The sequence below is a fragment of the Zonotrichia albicollis genome, chromosome 28 (assembly GCF_047830755.1).
Source record: "Zonotrichia albicollis isolate bZonAlb1 chromosome 28, bZonAlb1.hap1, whole genome shotgun sequence".
Lineage (NCBI taxonomy): Eukaryota > Metazoa > Chordata > Aves > Passeriformes > Passerellidae > Zonotrichia > Zonotrichia albicollis.
In genome coordinates this window covers 6094399-6115343 of record NC_133846.1, presented here as the reverse complement: position 1 = coordinate 6115343, position 20945 = coordinate 6094399, and the positions used below count along the sequence as shown (strand labels likewise).

At 38.5% G+C, this 20945-nt stretch overlaps 2 protein-coding genes across 6 annotated transcripts in view; one reads left to right on the top strand and one right to left on the bottom strand.

The window, feature by feature from the left end:
- The window catches only part of SRPK1 (SRSF protein kinase 1), a 22901-nt gene extending 11193 nt beyond the window's left edge, over positions 1–11708 (top strand). For 2 of the 3 annotated variants that reach the window (XM_074528003.1, XM_074528001.1), the window contains 10 exons: positions 484–590; positions 1240–1405; positions 2415–2440; positions 2935–3148; positions 3453–3896; positions 5306–5406; positions 6290–6397; positions 7693–7762; positions 8233–8325; positions 9012–11708. In XM_074528003.1, coding sequence (XP_074384104.1) covers positions 484–590; positions 1240–1405; positions 2415–2440; positions 2935–3148; positions 3453–3896; positions 5306–5406; positions 6290–6397; positions 7693–7762; positions 8233–8325; positions 9012–9196 — 1514 coding nt within the window. In that variant the 3' untranslated portion in view covers positions 9197–11708. The remainder of the gene's footprint in view (positions 1–483; positions 591–1239; positions 1406–2414; positions 2441–2934; positions 3149–3452; positions 3897–5305; positions 5407–6289; positions 6398–7692; positions 7763–8232; positions 8326–9011) is intronic. The other variant, XM_074528002.1, reaches the window with a different exon arrangement.
- On the bottom strand, positions 4812–20945 carry LHFPL5 (LHFPL tetraspan subfamily member 5). Of its 3 annotated transcripts, XM_074528011.1 has the most exons (5): positions 20497–20944; positions 20308–20415; positions 17448–17684; positions 12605–12637; positions 12048–12345 (listed from the first exon to the last, which is right to left on the bottom strand). In XM_074528011.1, the coding sequence occupies exons 1-4, from the start codon at positions 20717–20719 to the stop codon at positions 12621–12623; spliced, it is 585 nt and encodes a 194-aa protein (XP_074384112.1). In that variant the 5' UTR covers positions 20720–20944; the 3' UTR covers positions 12048–12345; positions 12605–12620. The 3 variants fall into 3 exon arrangements, with proteins under 3 accessions (XP_074384111.1, XP_074384112.1, XP_074384110.1); XM_074528010.1 differs by lacking the exon at positions 12048–12345 and adding an exon at positions 4812–6610 and having other exon boundaries at positions 20308–20945; XM_074528009.1 differs by having other exon boundaries at positions 20308–20944.

The window sequence follows — 20945 nt, the reverse complement described above, 5'->3', positions numbered from 1 at the left end:
TTTGTCAAAAGTTTGTTTTGCTGATAAAGAGGCAAAGGAGGGCAAAGAAAGTGACTTTATTGGTCTGAAGATTACTTGTGAAATGGAAATTTTATAATATTTCCAGGTAATGCTGGTACAGAGAGATCTGGCATCAAGTTTTGCCTGGAGCAGAAGCGTAGGCTGTTCCAAAACATACAGTAAATAATAATAATGTACATTTGTGCAACTGGCTCCCACTCAAAGCAGGAGGTGGCTACTGCTGCAGTGGCACCTTTGTGCAGCTCCATCCCTCTGTATTTTATTTTATTTTATTTTATTTTAGGTAATGACACTGTTGTGTAGGATAGAATGATGCTGTTGAGGAAGGCAAGCTGTGTCAGAAGGATGAGGGTTCTTTAACATAAAGTGCTCAACTGGTTTGGATTTCTTTTCATCCTCAGTCTTGGGAATTTGGGGCTCCTTGGGTCTGGATGTCCAGGTTTTTCCTTGATTCAGTTCCAGATATCTGTATGGTGTTTGAAGTTCTAGGGCATCATCTCCTGAAGTGGATCATCAAGTCAAATTATCAGGGTCTTCCTCTCCCTTGTGTCAAAAAAATCATCAAACAGGTGAGTTCCAGTTCTGACTGCACTCTTCCTCTTGACCCAGTTAAAAATCTTTCACTGATCTTTCCCAGATCCAAGCAAACGAAAGTTAAAAATCTGTGGTATCTCCTTCATGCAACAAAATATTCTTGGGTTAGTACTTTTCTCTACTGCAAGCTCCTTCTGCTGCAGGTAGTTGTTTTCTGACACTTACACTGTGATGGTTTTTGCTTTTAACCTCTTCTTACCTCAGTCATTCCTCATAAGTGAAGTACTTTTTTAAGCTGTGACAGTAAGCACGGTGGTTAATGATGGGAAGAGCAGGAGGAACTGGTTCTCCCTACTGGGTGGTAGCCTAAAAGAAACACCTTTCCACATGGGAGGTGCAGGGGAGGAGGAAAGTGTGATTTTATTGTAGAGTATTAAAATTAGATTTTCACCTGTGGTAAGTTAAGCTATGAGGGTAAATAAGAGTATTTTAAAATGGTAGCTAAAATCTGTATGCAAATCTGTTATTGTGGAACTGGGCTGTAACCACTGATCACAGCAGCTCTAACCTGGAGCACTCTCAGACACACAAACCCTTTCATTGGCCATCCCAGGCACTTTTGCATTTTCACTTTGCTCCCAATTAGATTGTCTAATGGCTGACTTCCTTCTCCCTTGCCTGCAGGTTCTTCAGGGTCTGGATTACCTGCATACCAAGTGTAGAATCATCCACACAGATATAAAGCCTGAGAACATCCTGCTGTGTGTGAATGACCAGTACATCCGCAGGCTGGCTGCAGAGGCAACAGAGTGGCAGAGATCTGGGGCTCCCCCACCATCTGGCTCTGCAGGTGATTCTTATTTTCTTTTTTTTTGCCCTGAAAATTGATGCTGTTTCTCCCACGTACCCCCTAATCATCACTAAGGAAAACTTCCTGAGTATGGTAGAACAATAATGCAAGTAACCTTTGAAAACCTGAGTGGAAATTGGGAAATTAGTCATAAATTGTAATTCAGATGATGGGGAAGGTAGTTTGTGTGAGAAAACAAGAGGGAGGATAAATGCTCACTGGAGGCTGCTTTTAACAGCAGCTATTAGAGAATTCTGTAAGCTGGCACTGGTAAATCAGTCTTATGTAGCACAGTGTTGGTGCACTCAATATGGAACTGGTGTAAAAATGTGGCAAAATTCTCACATTTCCTTCAAAAGTTTATTGCCTTTCATTGCATGATGCTGGAAATGCATTTGGTGAGAGTTTCAACAAGATGAGTTACCTGTTGTCAGTTTGGAAAACTGTAACAAAACCAGCTGCCTTGACTTGCAAACATCCTTAAAGGTCTGAGGGCAAATTCTCTTGTGCTCCTCCTCAGAATATCCATCTGTAGTTGTGTGTACTTTTCAAAAACCACTGCAGTGTGTATGGGAAGGCTCTGTCAGTCATAATCTTACAGCACCAACATTGAGCTGAACTGATCACAGCATATCTTAGCTTAAGGAAGCTCCCTTAAGTTTGGTATTGTAATGCTTTGATTTGCATTTCATTTGGGTGGGATGCATAATGCATGCAGTAAATGAAGCTACGTGGCAGGAACTCTGATATCAGTCAAACAAGTCTCCTGTCTGAAACTTGAATTATGCATTTGCTCATTTGATGTTTTTATCATTTTTTTTATTGTTGTGTTTTTGTAGAGAAATGAGCCTTCAAAATCACATTTGCTGATATCATTAAAATGTTATCAGATCACATAGGAAAAATGCACCTTAACATCAGAATGCAGTTGCAGTTTTTGAGTGTAGTCATTCTGATTTACTGATCTTCCTTTCCCATTCTGATTTACTGATTTTCCTTTGCCTTTCAGTGAGCACTGCACCACAGCCTAAACCAGTAAGTGTAATATCTTTCACCTGTAAGTATGCATCCTCTGATAGTATCTCCTGCACTGTTTCATAATCCAGTCAGCATTAAGAGAGACCAGTCTCATATCAGAAGGAAAAAATGTGATTTGTGTTTGGCATAGGCATCAGCTTCAATGCTGGTAAATGGTGTTAGTTCATTTATTTAGTTCATTCACCAGAACAAGGAGTTCTTGTGGTGATCTCAAGCTCTGTTGGGAAAGTGACTGTTCTGTGGAGTCTGAGATTTCCCTCACTTGGAGAATAATGTTGTTTTTTCAGGTCAGGGCAAAAATGCACTGGTAAGAGCTATACACAAGTAGTTCAAAACCCAGAATAGCTGCTTTTTATCTGGGAGAGGAGCTGTCTCCAGCATTTTCATCAGAGACTGTTTCCTCAGCTCTAAGATAAATTAAACCTTGGTGCATTTTAAATTTATTGAAGTATAAAATGTTAAGTCAAATTTCTCTACTTACTTCTGCGTAGGCTGACAAAATGTCAAAGAATAAGAAAAAGAAGTTGAAAAAGAAGCAGAAAAGACAGGCTGAGTTGTTGGAGAAGCGAATGCAAGAGATAGAGGAAATGGAGAAGGAAGCAAACCCTGAGCAGACACAGCCTGAAGAGGAGGAGGAAGCTCAGACTCCTGTGGAAATGCTCATAAAAGTCAGCCCATCAGAGGAAAGCATCAGCAAAAAGCCAGGTATGCACCTAAAGCACTGCCAGCATGGCATGGACAGTGTTGTCTCACGGATGTGGGGAGGGTGTTGTACCTTTAGCAGAGGTGGCTGTTGTCATTTCACCTGGGAAATCTCCTGTTCCAGTCTGAGGGAATGGCTGTGTTCAATTCCATTTGCAGAACTCCCATTTGCAGAACTCCCATTTGCAGAACTCCCATTTGCAGAACTCCCATTTGCAGAACTCCTGCCCTCTCAGGCTGCCCTTGAACACCTTCCAGCTTTTCATTAAGACATATTCTGCTACATTCTCATCTTCCCCTCTTGCAGCAGAAACCCTTGGACAGGAGGGATCCAATCTCATGGAGAGCACCGTGCAAAAAGAGGCTGCAGAAATCAACTGCAACGGGGTGATGGCCATGACAGAGCTGACAGACTGTGGGAACGAGGGCTGCGTGCGCCTCGAGGACGACCTGCACAACGCCAATGCCCCTGCCAACGCCCCTGCCAATGCCCCTGGCACCCAGCTCCCTGACAACTTGCACAGCTCCAATTACGCCCAGCACAACAATGACTCAGAGCTCGGGCCCCAGGAAGCAGTGTTGGACTTGTTTGTGCCCTTGGCTCCAGAGGATTCCATGGTGTGCCAGCCCGTGCCCAGCCAGGAGCAGGCACTGAGCGAGCAGGGCATCAACAATTTTCATCAGGAAAGCATCAGGACAGAGATCCCTTCAGAGGATGAGAATGAGGCTAACAGCCCCACAGACAACAAAGGTATAGGAGGGACCTTGTAAGAAAGGGCTCCTTGATGTGGGAGACTTCAACACTTCATCATTTGAACAAAAATGTGAATTTTGTAGGCTGAAGTGATCGGAACCATCCATTTGAGAGTTTTCCAGCCAGGAGTAATTAACCTGACAATCATACTCCAAATTGTTTGCTGTTTGTAGGTGCTGGTTGTAGCTGTGCCTGTTTTGACTTTGATTGCTTAAAGATTCCTACTTTTTAAAAACACCTATGCCTTTGGTTTTCAGTGCAGGAACATTTCCTCCTTTGAATCAGGTGCTGCTTATATGATTTTCATTAAGCTTACAGATTGTCACTTGCTGTTAAATTAAGGATAGGTTTGATCAGTGTGTTCTGACAGTTTGGTTCCTAACATGGAGCAAAGGTAACCTCTCTCTGTTACTCAAGAAAGGTAAATGTTTTCCCATTTAAAAACAAAGCTTATACAGTGTTGGGAAAGAAACCAAATTTCTTCAATGCTTTTATTTAAATACGATTTTCTTTGGAGTGAAAAAATTGTGTCTTGTAAGCTTAGGAGAAAATAAGGCATGAAATAGTGTACAGCAATTTAAACACATTCCAGGTGGGTGTATGTGTTAAAAATATGAACTGGTAAAACTGTCCATTTTTGCATCTTTGTGTCCTTGCCAGGTGATAAATATCTGCTTGGAGAAGGAGGGTAAAACTACCATTTGTACTTACTAAGAAAAAGTATTCTAGCATTTTCTTGCCCACAGTACCACTAGGGAAGTTACATGGATGAAAAGTAACAAGAGAAATTTGGATTTTGAAACTTGAACTGCACTTTGCTGAATGCCTCTGCTAGGTTACTGACATCTTTTGCTTCTCACAGCCCTCTCCCAAATTTACAGCTTCAAACTCTCCCAAATTTTTGGTTCAGAGGTGCAACTGGATGCCATTTAGTGACTTAATACTTTTGTTCTCCATTGTGTCACTCCATTTTCCCAGTATTTCCTTTAGCTCTTGTAATTGTGTTGCAGCAGTGAGTGAAGGGTATGTCAGAAAGATGCTGTAACTTGGGGACCTTCCTTCAAAAATTTAGGAAGGCTTAAGGGGGGTTGTGAGGTTTGTTTTGTTTTTGGCAGTGCCCTTATTTCAACAAGTTTTTGATTTTTTTTAAATATAGACAGACTGTGCTGGGAAATAGTCAGTGTTGCATATGCTCATTTATCCTTCTGCTTAATGACACCAGTTGGGCCTTAATGATGTTGTTGATAGAGCAGAGTGATGCTCATTTTCTACCCAGGCATCAGGGAGGGAACAGCTCTGATCCATCAGGAAAACTTCCTGGCTGGGGAGAGCTTGGTGGGATTTGGGTGACAGATGGTGGCACTGCCTATGGAGCTTTAATCAGCTGTTGTACACATTGCCTCTAGGAAAATCAGCTGCTGGGAATTTCCTTCTTAATCCCCTTGAGCCCAAGAATGCAGATAAGCTCAAAGTGAAGATAGCTGACCTAGGAAATGCCTGCTGGGTGGTAAGTTTGGTCTTTTCACATGGACTTTTTAAAGCTGCAGATTCAGTCGCTTTGCCAAGATGGAAAATAATCTGTAAAACACATCCTTAGAGCTGGCTGTGAAAACAGTGACAGTTTGAAACTATGACAGGGAAAAAAGAAGGGAAGCAGGGACACAAATGAAGAAATGATCCTCTAAACACAAGATTTCAGGCCATGCTCTGGGTGCCTCACTGGCATTTGGTTACTTCTTACAGGGCTGTGAGCTGTGTCACACACAGAATGTAGAAATCTGCTGTGTGGAACTGCTGAAGGAGTTTCTCAGTCTCCAGAAGAGCCTAAAAAGTTGCAAACAATTGCTCTGATGTGCTGGTTCTGGAGCTTGTCAGACCATTGCACATGAAAGAGATTCACACAGTAAAACTCCCAAGTTTTATTCTTTGATGGTTGTGCTGTGCTGCTTTCAAATGTTTGATATTTCAAACAGAAGAAATATCTCTTTTTACTTGGCTTCTAAAATGGCAAATCACTTCAGGTCTGTTGGGAGAGATGAGTGTGAGCTCAGAATGGCAGTCAGGCTTGCAGTGCCTGGCAAGGTGATTTCTCACCTTCTCTGCTTTAAGGTGGCAGCACCATGGCCTGTCTGCCAGGGCTGGGTAGGAGATGCTGCAGAATCTTCCTTTATTCTGCTTTTGTGGCTTGCTTTCCTCTGAATTGCTGGACTGTTCCCCTTGGAGGAGGAATGTACAGCATCTTAACAGCACTTACAGAATATAAGGAAATAGGATGTAAAATCAGCTGAAATGTAATAGCAATGAGCTTTGATCCACTCCAGCCTTGCAGCTTGTTGATTCTCCTCTTCTAAGCAGTGTTGAGCTGTTAATCAAACATTTCTTGTCTTTAGCACAAGCATTTCACTGAGGACATCCAGACCAGGCAGTACAGGTCGCTGGAGGTGCTGATAGGGTCGGGGTACAACACCCCTGCAGACATCTGGAGCACAGCCTGCATGGTGAGTCCTGCTCTGCCCTGAGCTGCTGGGCCACTGGCCAAAATCCCTTACGAGTGTTCAGCCACCTTCCACACTTGTTGAATAATAGGTTTCCACATCACAGTTGTTTTGTAAATTTATCTTTTTTTTCTCCACATGTGGCTTTCCTTTTGAAGGTTTTGTTGTCCAGCATCAGCAGATTTCAAATATGATTGTAGTTTGCCATCATGCTTTCTGGAAAAACAGGACAACCAGGCAATTCTGAACACAATGTCTTTTTATATTAAAAAAAAAAAAAGCCTTTCTGCTGCATCTAGCACTGTTTCACAGTGCTTTCAGTAGCATTTCTAATTTTAATTATCCTCTGCAGGTTTGGAATTGATGTTTAGTCTGAGTAATGCTGAGATGAGGAAGAAGCTGTTCCTTTGTTCCTTTAACAGCTGCCAAATGCAGAGTATGACAATGAAAAAATCAGTCAAGCCAGTTACTGCTTGTGTCTTTTCAGTGTCCCCACTCTGTCTCTTCTACAAATCAAAGCTTGGGTTTTATAATTTAAGCTTGGAAAAATAGACATTTTTGCTGTCTTGGCAAACAAGCTGGGGTTTAGATGAATGAGGTAAAAGAAAATGCAGAAGGGTGATGTTTTCTGTGCAGAGCATGTGGCCAGAATTGCACAGTGTGCCTGATGCCACTGTTTGGCACCAGCAGCTCTTAAAGAAAATTGAGAATACAGAAGGTCAGGGGTGGTACAAGTTCAGTTGTGCTGAAGGTCAGCTCTGAGTACAGGTGAACACATGAGGGGTGAATGTGTTACAGAATTTAGGAGTGCTGAGTTGAGATGAGTGCAGATGTTTTTCTCATTTAAAATGTGTTTTCATCTCTGCAGACAGATGTTCAGAGATTAACTGTTTGAAAAGCATGGGAAAACTGGGGAGAGGGAACAATCCCAAAAACCCCAAGCAAAACAAAACAAAATAACCAACCCCAGAAACTATAGTTTGGACATGGTGTTATTTTTGCAAAACTCTGAAGAGGAAAGGCTGAGCATGTGAAATACCTTAACTTTGTGGTTAACTGCACCCAAAATTCATCTCAGGTGTGCCTGTGATGCTTTTAATGCAGTTTTGAAGCATTGCAAGGTCACTGCCCAGTTCAGGCTGTGATGGAATATTTAGGATTATAGCTCTTTACTGTAGTTTTGCAGGGTATTCTTTCCCACTGCTTTGCTTCTGGCCCACAGAGATTTGCAGAGTCAACCTGCAGCACATCTTGGAGTGTTTTGAAGTGATTTAATGTGCTTATTTCTGTTTGTTTAGGCCTTTGAGTTGGCAACAGGGGACTATCTGTTCGAGCCTCACTCTGGGGAAGATTACTCACGAGATGAAGGTTTGTTTGGCTCAGTTTTTCCTTTTTAAACAGGGACTTGAAATCCAATGGTTGCCTCTTCAAAGTGAGCCTTGCCTTACAAATCAGCAATGCAAAAGCTCCTTGCAAAAAGATTATTTACCCAAATGAGCAGCAGCTGTGCTCAAGCTTCTGCAGTAAAACACTGCAATGAACTCCATGCTCTTGCTCTGGTGTTTTGCATTCCTCTTGCTGCTGGATTCTCTACATTGTGTCTCAAACTGATTGTACCTCACATTGCCCATATTTATTTTCCCCTTGCTCCTTGTCTTTGTTGTTGCTTGTGTAAACTGGTTTCAGGTGGATCTCCAAAGTAATTTTTAAAGGGTAGTGTCTTTATCCTTATATCCCAGCATACAGAGATATCCTTATATCCCAACTAGCATAGAGAGGTTTTGTGTGGATGAATCTCATTGTCTTTTTGTTTTTTTTTTTTTATTTTTCACATGCAGATCACATTGCATTGATCATAGAACTTCTGGGGAAAATACCTCGCAAGCTCATTTTGGCAGGAAAATATTCCAAGGAGTTTTTCACCAAAAAAGGTAAAAGGAAACAAAGCAAATATCACATTATCCCCTCATCCCTTGCCCAAATACACAGGAGTGTCTTGCTGGAAACGCCTGTTAGAAATAGATGCCAGCAAAGATGGCATCTTTGGGTCTTTCCTTTGTTTTATGAAATGCTTTATCAGTAAACCTGCAGCTGAATGTAAGGCACCTTAAGTAGTGCCTGGCCTCATGAGCCGTGTTGCTCAGAGCACAGAACATTATCCTCAAGTCCTGAGTACCCCAGAAATGCACTGAGTCAAAAAAATTAGGTTTTGACCTAGTTTAATAACTCTTGTTTATAAAAACAAGGCCTTCTTTATTAGCAGTGTGTTGCTTTCTCACACAGGCTCCAGGCATTGCATGTACCCCAGAGTCAGTGCACAGTTTATCTGTCATGTCAAGCAGCATAATTGGGGATTTAATGGAGTTAATATTTGCTGATAGGGGATATGAAATAGCAGGAGGTGAAAAAAGAGCCCTTTGAGGAAGTGCATTTCTACAACAGGCTTCCAAAGCACATAGAAAAGGGGGTTTAATATAATTGACTTTTCCCTTCAGCATCTCGAGCAGTGTGTATCTCCTTAGAGCAGTCCCTGAGCTCACCCTGTCACGTTTGGCTGTTTTACTGAGCTGCTCTGTTCCTGTATCTTACACTTAAGCCATTTGTCTTGGGTTTTCAGGTGATCTGAAGCACATCACCAAACTGAAGCCCTGGGGCCTTTTTGAAGTGCTGGTGGAAAAATACGATTGGGCCCAAGATGAGGCAGCTGGATTCACAGACTTCTTACTCCCTATGCTGGAGCTGATCCCAGAGAAACGAGCTACAGCAGCAGAATGTCTCAGGCACCCCTGGCTTAACTCCTAGAAGCTTCCAAGCAATGCCACAACGTTAAACTCTGGTTTACAGCATAGCCTACACACCCAGCTGCCCTTTCCCAGATCCATTTTTCTCCTTGTTCACTTTCAGTGTGGAGTTCTTCCTTCAAGGCTTCCAAGATTTTAGATAAATCTAAACCTGTTCTGCTGAGTTTGTTTGTGTGACTTAATGGGGACTCTCCTCAGCCAGTGGGCATCATCTGTGTTTTTGCCTTGGTTGGGCTTCACCAAAGACTATTTGACTAGAATGAGAGATTTTTCCTCAGTCTCCTCACTGTAAAGCACCGTGTGTGACAGATGTGAGCTCACCCTGCTCAGATATCTCCCTTAGCTAAATTCCAACTCTCCTTCCTTCCTTCCTTCCTTCCTTCCTTCCTTCCTTCCTTCCTTCCTTCCTTCCTTCCTTCCTTCCTTCCTTCCTTCCTTCCTTCCTTCCTTCCTTCCTTCCTTCCTTCCGCCACTTCCTTCCTTCCTTCCTTCCGCCACTTCCTTCCTTCCTTCCGCCACTTCCTTCCTTCCTTCCGCCACTTCCTTCCGCCACTTCCTTCCTTCCTTCCGCCCTTCCTCCCTTCCTCCCTCCCTCCCATGAAGATCTCACTGACTCAGGAGTCAATTTTCCCACTGTTGATCAGTAGCTACTGATGGGGTGAGAAGTAACAGTTGGCATCAAGGTGCTGCCAGATCCTTGGTAGAGCAAAGACCTTGAATTCCTCCATCACTCTCTAGGTGTCTGCTGTATTCTGTGTTCTTTGCTTTCCACTCAGAAACGTTTATTTAGTCCTAGCTGCTTTTGGAAGAGCTTTTTAAACCTAGGTTTTAGTATGCTTTATTTCTCCCTCCAAAGTGCCCTGTTCATTTACATTTTCTCCTCCCCAGTGCCCTTGATAGTCGGAATAGTTTCTGGATTTGGTGATGTTTTCTACTCCAACACCTGGGACTAAAAGGTGACAGCGAAATCAGCAGCAGCTGGAGCTGACTCAACGCACAACCCTCAGCCTGCAGAGAGAGCCTCATTGCAGGCACCTCTCAACTCTTAATTATAGTGAGCCATACATTTTTGGGGGTTTCTATCCCTTACTGGCACTTTTTTTGCCTTGCTTGAGGTGGTATTCATGAGAGATTGGCTTTCACTGATGCAGTCTGCTCTGACTTTTCATTTTTGACCATTCACTTTTTTTTTTCCCCAAGGGAAGGGATGCAGTGCCTGTATCACAGCCATGCTGCAGCCCTGCACTTTGAAAATCAACACTTGAAATTCCAGTGGAAAGATTTCTTTTAATTTGCTTCAGGTGCAGGCCTTCAGAAATAACTTCCCAGGATGGGAGTGCCTTTTATTTTCTGGGCCTTTAGCACAAGAAGAGAGCTAGCAGAAGTGGAAGAGAAGTGACTTTTCCACATAGATGCTGGATTAGAAGCTGTTTCTAGAGTTACCCCGAGTAAGAAATGGTCTATGGGGTTTCTATGTAAACTTCTCAGAGGGGGTTTGGATATAATGGGTTAAATGGATTAATTTTAATTAGAAGTTAAATGACTGTGGCATTTAATAGTTTTGTGATGGCTTCTTCTAGACCTGCCCATCCTGTTACAGAGTTCAGTGCATCCCACTCTTGTCTAAGCAAGATTTGGCAGCATTGAGACTTCAGAGTCACTTCCTCGCTCTGGACCAAGCAAAAGAGGCTTTGGATTTGTGGATTTGTGGATTTGTGGTGGCTTGCAGAGGGTGGAGGTTGCTGGAGACCATGCAGATGCTATCCAAGACCATTTCCATTGCCAGAGCTGCCAGGACCACTGTTCTGTGTCACTTGTGTGTGTGTGTGTTTGGGAACTGTGGTTCATGAGGATCATTCACTCACAAACCAGGTCGTTTAATCCACTTGAACAGTTTCTCCAGTTCAGAGCCTGATTTGGCTTATTTATGCAAATCATGCTGCATGTTCCTTTAGTGGTAGATCAGGTTCTCTATGCATATAATAAAAAAAAGACAGGTAACATACCAAAAAGTGTTTTAAACTGCTGAGTTAACCTTTTCCTTTGTTTTTTTTTTTTTTTTCCCTTTTATCTGGCATTTTCCAGTTGTGGGTCACTTCTGTATCTGTTACAGGAGCACTGCAGGCAGTGGTGGGTTCCAGCTGACTGAAGATAACTTTGGCAGGGCAAACAATTCCTGTGGTGCTGAAAGCTCACCCAGCCGTGCCTGCTCGAGCCTGGCTGATGAAGGAACATTTCCCACAGGGGTCTGCACTCTTTGACTCTTGAAAGCCCCTGCCCATCCTTCCTTCCCTTCCCTTGCCAGCCCTGACTGGATGAGGGGTTTTTACCACGATAGCCAAGCCAGTGAGTGGAAGCCCTGCAGAAATCATGATTTCATGATTCAGTCTTGTACTCTCTGCTCGTTCACTTGGGGTCTGTTCATTTCCAAATTGCTGTGATATGCTCACACTAAAGGATTTGTACTTGTGTCAGTCTAAAACCTGAAGGAAAATACATTTTTATTCTTTCTACTTGGGTGCTTTGTCTTTTTTTTTTGTTTTCTCCTTTGTGAAAGCCCTGCAATAAACAGATTATTTAATAACTGAGCCCTGGTTTTCATACATTCCCCTTGTAATTCTGTTCTGAGTCAGGGGCTTAGGGATGGAATTTGCTTCACTGGTGAACATTCAGCTTTGATTTCCAGAATGAGATAGATTTTGTTGCTGGTGTTGTGATCCATTTTAAAAAGGGGAGAAGAGTAAAAAATAGAACTGCTGGAATTTTTCCATTCTAAAATACAGAGGGTTTCCTCTGCCCTCAGGAGAAAAGCACAAAACCCAAAACACTGATATTTTGGTGGTTTGGTATTATTTTTGTTGGTTTTTTTATTGATAAATAATTTCCTTGAAAGAATGTGTACAAACCCCCCAAAAAGCAGCAAATTGCCATCCTTGCCCTCTTGTCCCTCTTGCTGATGGACTCAGAAAAACTCATAATGTCCATTTTGGGCTCTTTTCACCAAATAAGCTCCACAAGAGCTGTGAGCCAAGAGCAGCCCCATGGGTGAAGAAAACAGCTGCAGAAAATCCACAGAATTTGGTAAGTTTAAGCTTCCTAGAAGAGTCCCTTCAAAGAAAAGGGCTGATGGAAGAAGAGCTCTGGATGTCCCTGGGAACAGAAAGAGTAGGGCAGCTGTTGGGAAATGTAGTTTGACTTCAAATTTTGTGCTTCTTTTATTTTGCACTTGGCAATGGTTTGTGCTTTCCCAGTTTTGGGAGGCAAAGCAAAGATAATTTCTTCTTTAAGCACAAATAAAACCAATGTGACTCCAGCACCAAAATCAGCTGTCAATGCTTTGGTAATCAGAATAAAACAGTGACATGGTGGATGCTGGGAATATTAAAAATCTGTGTGGGTTATCACTTACATGGTGATCAGCTCTGTCAGTCATTTCCCTCTTCTGTAAAACAAAAAGAGAATTGCAGAGTTAGTGTGTAAAACTGCAAGGATGAGTCTGTTTTGCAGGTTTGTTTTCAAAAAGGAAGATGTTTAAAATGAGAAGAAAGCCCCCGAGGCCTGGGAAATGTAATCTGGGTGGATTTGGGCTCCTGCCTTGTTCTCCATCAGTTTTGTGCTGCTGGAGCAGTGACTGTGCAGGGATGGAGCCGCCCAAGCAGCAGCCGTGACCTCGATGCCTTAAGGCTGAGCTTTCGTATTTTCCAGATTCTGCACTGCATTGCTGTTTAACTCTGAATTTCATATCAAGCATTAGCAGGTTCTCCTCACAGCTCAGTCACACAAAATAATCCTTTTCCAGCCCCAGGACCAAGGACACTCCTGCAGCAAACAACAGGGAATGGAGAAAGATGGGACTGCAGAACCGGGGCTGGAAGTGGACAATGAAGCCCAGCATGGAGATGGACCAGAACTGATCCAAGTGAGAACTCTGAGTGCAGCTTGGGTGGGGCACAGCCGGGCTCTGGTACTGCCCAAGGGGCAGCCTTTGAAGGCCTATTTATATTTATTAAATTTCCTCTTATTAAAATATTATTTTAATAAATAATACTGATAATATAATAAAATTAAAGAATTATATTAAATAATAATATGAAATAATAATTATATCAAATATTATAACTAATAATATAATTAAAATATTTTAATAAATATTTATTTTAAATCCTACTTTATTTCTTTAACCTCTGCATGATTATTATATTAAATAATAATTATATTAAATACTATAACTTATAATTAAAATATTATTTTAATAAATATTTATTTTAAATCCTACTTTATTCCTTTATCTCTGTATTACTATATTAAATAATAAATATATTAAATAATTACATTAATAATTATATTAAGTAATATAATTAATAATATACTTAAAATATTATTTTAATAAATATTTATTTTTTAAAACCTACGTTATTCCTTTAACTCTGTATGATTATTATATTAAATAATTTTTGTATTAAATAATAATTATATTAAATAATAATTATATTAAGTAATAAAATTAATAATATAATTAAAATATTATTTTAATAAATATTTTAAATCCTACTTTATTCCTTTAACTCTGTATAATTACTATATTAAATAATAATTATATTAAATAATTACATTAAATAATAATTATATTAAATAATAATTACATTAAATAATAATTACATTAAGTAATATAATAAATAATATAATTAAAATATTATTTTAATAAATATTTATTTTAAATCCTACTTTATTCCTTTATCTCTGTATGATTACTATATTAAATAATAATTATATTAAATAATTTCATTAAATAATATTTATATGAAATACTATAATTAATAATATAATTAAAATATTATTTTAATAAATATTTATTTTAAATCCTACTTTATTCCTTTAACTCTGTATGATTACTATATTAAATAATAATATTAAATAATTACATTAAATAATATTTATATTAAATAATAATTATATTAAGTAATATAATTAATAATAAACTTAAAATATTATTTTAATAAATATTTATTTAAAATCCTACTTTATTCCTTTAACTCTGTATGATTATTATATTAAATAATTTCTATATTAAATAATAATTATATTAAATAATAATTATATTAAGTGATATAATTAATAATATAATTAAAATATTATTTTAATAAATATTTATTTCCAATCTTACTTTATTCCTTTAACTCTGTATGATTACTATATTAAATAATAATATTAAATAAATACATTAAATAATATTTATATTAAATAATAATTATATTAAGTAATATAATTAATAATATACTTAAATTTTATTTTAATAAATATTTATTTTAAATCCTACTTTATTCCTTTAACTCTGTATGATTTCTATATTAAATAATAATATTAATTACATTAAATAATATTTATATTAAATAATAATTATATTAAGTAATATAATTAATAATAAACTTAAAATATTATTTTAATAAATATTTATTTTCAATTCTACTTTATTCCTTTAACTCTGTATGATTACTATATTAAATAATAATTATATTAAATAATTACATTAAATAATAATTATATTAAATAATAATTATATTAAATAATAATTACATTACGTAATATAATAAATAATATAATTAAAATATTATTTTAATAAATATTTATTTTAAATCCTACTTTATTCCTTTAACTCTGTATGATTACTATATTAAATAATAATATTAAGTAATTACATTAAATAATATTTATATTAAATAATTATATTAAGTAATGTAATTAATAATATACTTAAATATTATTTAATAAATATTTATTTTAAATCCTACTTTATTCCTTTAACTCTGTATGATTACTACTATATTAAATAATAATTATATTAAATAATTACATTAAATAATATTTATATTAAATAATAATTATATTAAGTAATATAATTAATAATATACTTAAAATATTATTTTAATAAATATTTATTTTAAATCCTACTTTATTCCTTTAACTCTGTATGATTACTATATTAAATAATTTTTTATATTAAATAATAATTATATTAAATAATTACATTAAATAATGTTTATATTAAATACTATAATTAATAATATACTTAAAATATTATTTTAATAAATATTTATTTTAAATCCTACTTTATTCCTTTAACTCTGTATGATTATTATATTAAATAATTTTTATATTAAATAATAATTATATTAAATAATAGTTTTATTAAATAATTATATTAAGTAATATAATTAATAATATACTTAAAATATTATTTTAATAAATATTTATTTTAAATCCTACTTTATTCCTTTAACTCTGTATGATTACTACTATATTAAATAATAATATTAAATAATTACATTAAATAATATTTATATTAAATAATAATTATATTAAATAATATAATTAATAATATACTTAAAATATTATTTTAATAAATATTTATTTTAAATCCTACTTTATTCCTTTAACTCTGTATGATTATTATATTAAATAATTTTTATATTAAATAATAATTAAATAATAATTTTTTAAAGTAATATAATTAATAATATAATTAAAATATTGTTTTAGTAAATATTTATTTTAAATCCTACTTTATTCCTTTAACTCTGTATGATTACTATATTAAATAATAATTATATTAAATAATTACATTAAATAATAATTATATTAAATAATAATTATATTAAATAATATAATTAATAATATACTTAAAATATTATTTTAATAAATATTTATTTTAAATCCTACGTTATTCCTTTAACTCTATATGATTATTATGTTAAATAATTTTTATATTAAATAATGATTATATTAAATAATAATTACATTAAGTAATATAATTAATAATATAATTAAAATATTATTTTAATAAATATTTATTTTAAAACCTACTTTATTCCTTTAACTCTGTATGATTACTATATTAAATAATAATATTAAATAATTACATTAAATAATAATTATATTAAATAATAATTATATTAAGTAATATAATTAATAATATACTTAAAATATTATTTTAATAAATATTTATTTAAAATCCTACTTTATTCCTTTAACTCTGTATGATTATTATATTAAATAATTTTTATATTAAATAATAATTATATTAAATAATTACATGGAATAATATTTATATTAAATACTATAATTAATAATATAATTAAAATATTATTTTAATAAATATTTATTTTAAAACCTATGTTATTCCTTTAACTCTGTATGATTACTATATTAAATAATAATATTAAATAATTACATTAAATAATAATTATATTAAATAATAACTATATTAAGTAATATAATTAATAATATAATTTAAATATTATTTTAATGAATATTTATTTTAAATCCTGCTTTATTCCTTTAACTCTGTATGATTACTATATTAAATAATAATATTAAATAATTACATTAAATAATATTTATATTAAATAATTATATTAAGTAATATAATTAATAATATACTTAAAATATTATTTTAATAAATATTTATTTTGAATCCTACTTTATTCCTTTAACTCTGTATGATTACTATATTAAATAATAATTATATTAAATAATTACATTAAATAATATTTATATTAAATACTATAATTAATAATATAATTAAAATATTATTTTAATAAATATTTATTTTAAATCCTACTTTATTTCTTTAACCTCTGCATGATTATTATATTAAATAACAATTATATTAAATACTCTAACTTATAATATAATTAAACTATTATTTTAATAAATATTTATTTTGAATCCTACTTTATTCCTTTAACTCTGTATGATTACTATATTAAATAATAATTATATTAAATAATTACATTAAATAATATTTATATTAAATACTATAATTAATAATAGAATAAAAATATTATTTTAATAAATATTTATTTTAAATCCTACTTTATTCCTTTAACTCTGTATGATTATTATATTAAATAATTTTTATATTAAATAATAATTATATTAAGTAATATAATTAATAATATAATAAAAATATTATTTTAATAAATATTTATTTTAAATCCTACTTTATTCCTTTAACTCTGTATGATTACTATATTAAATAATATTTATATTAAATAATTACATTAAATAACAATTATTTTAAATAATTATATTGACCAATATAATTAATAATATAATTAAAATATTATTTAAATAAATATTTATTAAAATTCCTCCTTTATTCCTTTAGCCCTGTCTGGTCTCTATTCCCGGCAGCCTCTCAGGTCACCGCCCCAGGGCTGACTCTGTGTTCAGCAGCGATCCCGCACACCCACCGTTCTCCTCCACTTTGAAGTCCGCGGGCAGCAGGTGGTCCTGCCGGTTGCCCAGCACGAAGGCCAGGAAGGAGAGGATGAGGGCGTCCAGGATGCCGATGATGCACAGGATGTAGGCCCAGCGCACGCTGCACGCGCCCAGCGTGTACTTGTCCGTTTTGTCCCCGCACATTCTCCTCACCTCGGCGGAGTCCCAGCCGTCGGGGTAGATCAGGCAGCCAATCATCAGCCCCGTAGCTGCAGGGACAGGGGGACACTGAGCTCCTCAGCTGATGATGGTGCCAAAGATTTTTACCTTTTTTTTTGGTTTATATAAATTTGGAGCTTTGTAGATAGCTGTATAGAGAATACTTGTAGCTGTAGCTTCAAGTATTTTTCTAATCTTTCTTCTCTACCTTTAAGAATAGTCAGCTAACCTTATAAACACATTCCTAAATGTTGTTTAGTCTTATTCCAAGAAGAGAACTAACTTAAAGAATGTTCTATTTTCCAGCCAGAATCTGGACCAGACACAACAAAAGTGGGGCAAAAGAAACCCCTGGACTGCTTCCAGAGGGTCAGGGCCCCAGGAATTATTACCTAACCAACTAACCTTTTGACTGGCCAGTGGATGATAAGTGCACTGACCTCCTAACCTTATAAAAACTGTATAATTACTATTCCACATGTACTTTTTCACCATGTTATTCCCCTTATAAGCTTTCAACTACAGGTTTGCTTTTATACTCACCCCAATTGCAAAGATGCATTCTATTTTCCGGGCACCAACACTGAAGTGGAGAGAGCAGCTGGAGGAGCAAACATCACACTGCAAACACATCAGGGGCTACAGCTTTGTCCCTTGAAGGCACTGGGGTTGCTCATCCCCATGGGCTGGGCAGGGAGGAGGAGGAGCAGGATCTGCTGCGCTGCCTTCCCCCAGCCAAGGACAAGCAGCACCAGCATCTCCTGTCCCAGCGTTGCCCAGGCAACATCTCTGCTCCCTCTGCACAGAGCCCTGCCCGTGGCACTGCAAGGAAATATCTCCAAACAGAACTGCAATGGGTTCAGTCTGTGTGTGAGCAAACCCTGGCCTGGCACCTTGCACTGATTCCAGCCCAGGGTTTGCTAAGGTGGAGCTGCTGTCAGCAGCAGCTTTGTGGGCAGATTAATTCTGCTTGTTCAGCTGTGCTGGTTCCAGCAGCAGCTCCTGTGGCTGCTCAGAGCTCACACACAGCCTTGGGAGCTGCTCCAGCCTGGCCACGGGTCCCCAGCACCTCAGCTCACCTTTGCCATGGCAGCTGTGCCAGTAGGGTACAGCTGAAGGGCAGCTCGTGCCCCAGAATCTCAGCACTGCCTGCTTCCCCCACTCAGATAAATTTTATTTACTGGACAAGAACAATGACCAGGCTTGGGATGAGTTAATAGGAAAGGTTTTGGGACATGATTAACAAAAGCCCTTCACATGCTCCATTCCTGTGTGGGAAGTAACTGCTGCAGATGTGGGGCAGTCCCCGATTCCTGTCACACAAGAAACTGTGGTGGACAAGCAGATGTTTGTCCCTGCCCCTCCTGGACATCTGCAGCCTCCTTAACGCACCTTGTCCCACACCTGTGCTCCTTCTCTGCCACCAGGTGCTCAGAAACCAGAACCCCTTCTGGGCCAGTGGCCTTGTCCTTGCCAATGTTTTCTTTTCCCTTGGCTTGGGGACAAGCCAGCAGCAAGGTGAGCAGGCAGCTCCTTATCTGCAGAGAGGATTTCTCTTCATGGAAAAGCAGCTGGTTAACTGCATACAGAATAAATCTTCCCTGTAACTAACAGAGAAATGGGGGAAGTGGGAAAAAAATAATTTCTGTGAAATTGTGCCCTGGTTCAGAGCAAAGGCCAGGAAATTGATCCTGTCTTAGCCTGCCCACTCTGTAAAATAATTCCTGAAATGCAGCAGTACCTGTCCATGTGGCAGAACTGCCTGTGACAACTTTCTCTTCCCCCATTCAGAGCAACAACAAAAAATGGAAAAACCCCAACTGCCACAGCAAAGCCTCTTGGCTGCTGCTCCCCAGGAGGCTGAGCTGCCCCAAGCTTCTTATCTAAATCTTCGCTTGAGCTCGATTCTTTATCAGGGCACTGAAGGAACCCCGTGTCCCCTCCCACGGGTGTCAGGGGGCTGTGGCCCCGGCTCACATCAATCATTCAGGAGCACCAAAGCCCTGGCTCGGGTTCCAGCTGAGCCAGGAGTTGGGTTACAGGTGTCTCAGGTGCCTTGGGGAGCGATGGGGAAGGTTTGAGGGCCGCGGGGAGGAGCAGCAAAGGGAGAAAATGCCAGCGATGGTACCAAATCAGCCAGTCGGTCCCCTCCCCGTGTTCCATCCTCCTCTGCATTATTCCCCGTGCTCAGGGAGTTACTACAATGGGCCAGCAAGCATCACCTCTGTCTGCCCGCTCCGTTCCTGCCGGATCCCAAACACCGGAGAGCGCTCTGTGCCCTGGGGGGGAACTTTGGTGCTCTCAAACTGATCCTCTGAAGCCTCCCTGCGGCTGAGCAGGAGCAGCGGCGCTGGGAGAAGCGAGTTTTGGGGCCACAAGGTTTGGGGCCACAAGGTTTGGAGCAACAAAGTTTGGGGCCACAAGTTTTGGCAGCATCACCTGGGGAAGCATCACCCGACATGCAGTGAGTCTGCTGCGTCTCAGCTGCTCTGGAAGGAGTTTTTTACTAAAAACTCCCCAGTGGTAACCCCTAAAGGGGAGCACATGGCCTGGAGCTGACACTGGGGTCTCTTACCTGGCCAAACCCCCATCCCCAGCAGAGCCGGGGGCAGAAAGGGAAGGGGCGGCCCCCGGGATCCCCCCGCTCCCCGCGCATCCCCCGGCCCCGCTCACCCGCCGCCAGCTGCATCCAGGCGCACACTTTGTACACGGTGGCCGCGTTGCAGAAGAAGAAGAGGCTGAAGCAGAGGATGGTGCCGATGATGAGGAAGGTGGAGACGCCTACGAAGAACATGGCAGTTTTGAAGGCACTGGAGGGGATGGTGCCGAAGTCCAGGGGGCTGCCCTTGCAGATGAGCTCACCGGTGAGCGCGTTGCCGATGCAGTAGGAGAAGAGGCCGAAGTAGCCGGCCTGCGGCGTGTCGATGCTGTCGCCGATCCAGTAGGGCTGGATGAAGGTCACCACCATCAGGATGGAGAAGCAGAGCGTGAAGACGGCCCAGAGCACCCCCATGGCCCGCGCATTCCGCACATAGTTGGTGTGGTAGATCCGCGCCGCCTCCTGCGCCGGCAGCAGCTTGGACATGGCGGGGCAGCGGCACCGGCACCGGGGCTCCCGCTCCGATCCCGGGGCTCCCGGTCCCGCTCCGGCCCCGCCCGGCGGCAGCGGGGGCGGCGGAGGCTCCGGCGGCGGCGGCGGCGGGACCGCCCCGGGGGGCGGCGGCGGCGAGACCTCCTCCCACCCCCGGAGAGCCGGGGGGGACCCGGGAGGAGCCGGAGCGGCCCCGCAGCCGGAGGGGGCGGGCGGCGCC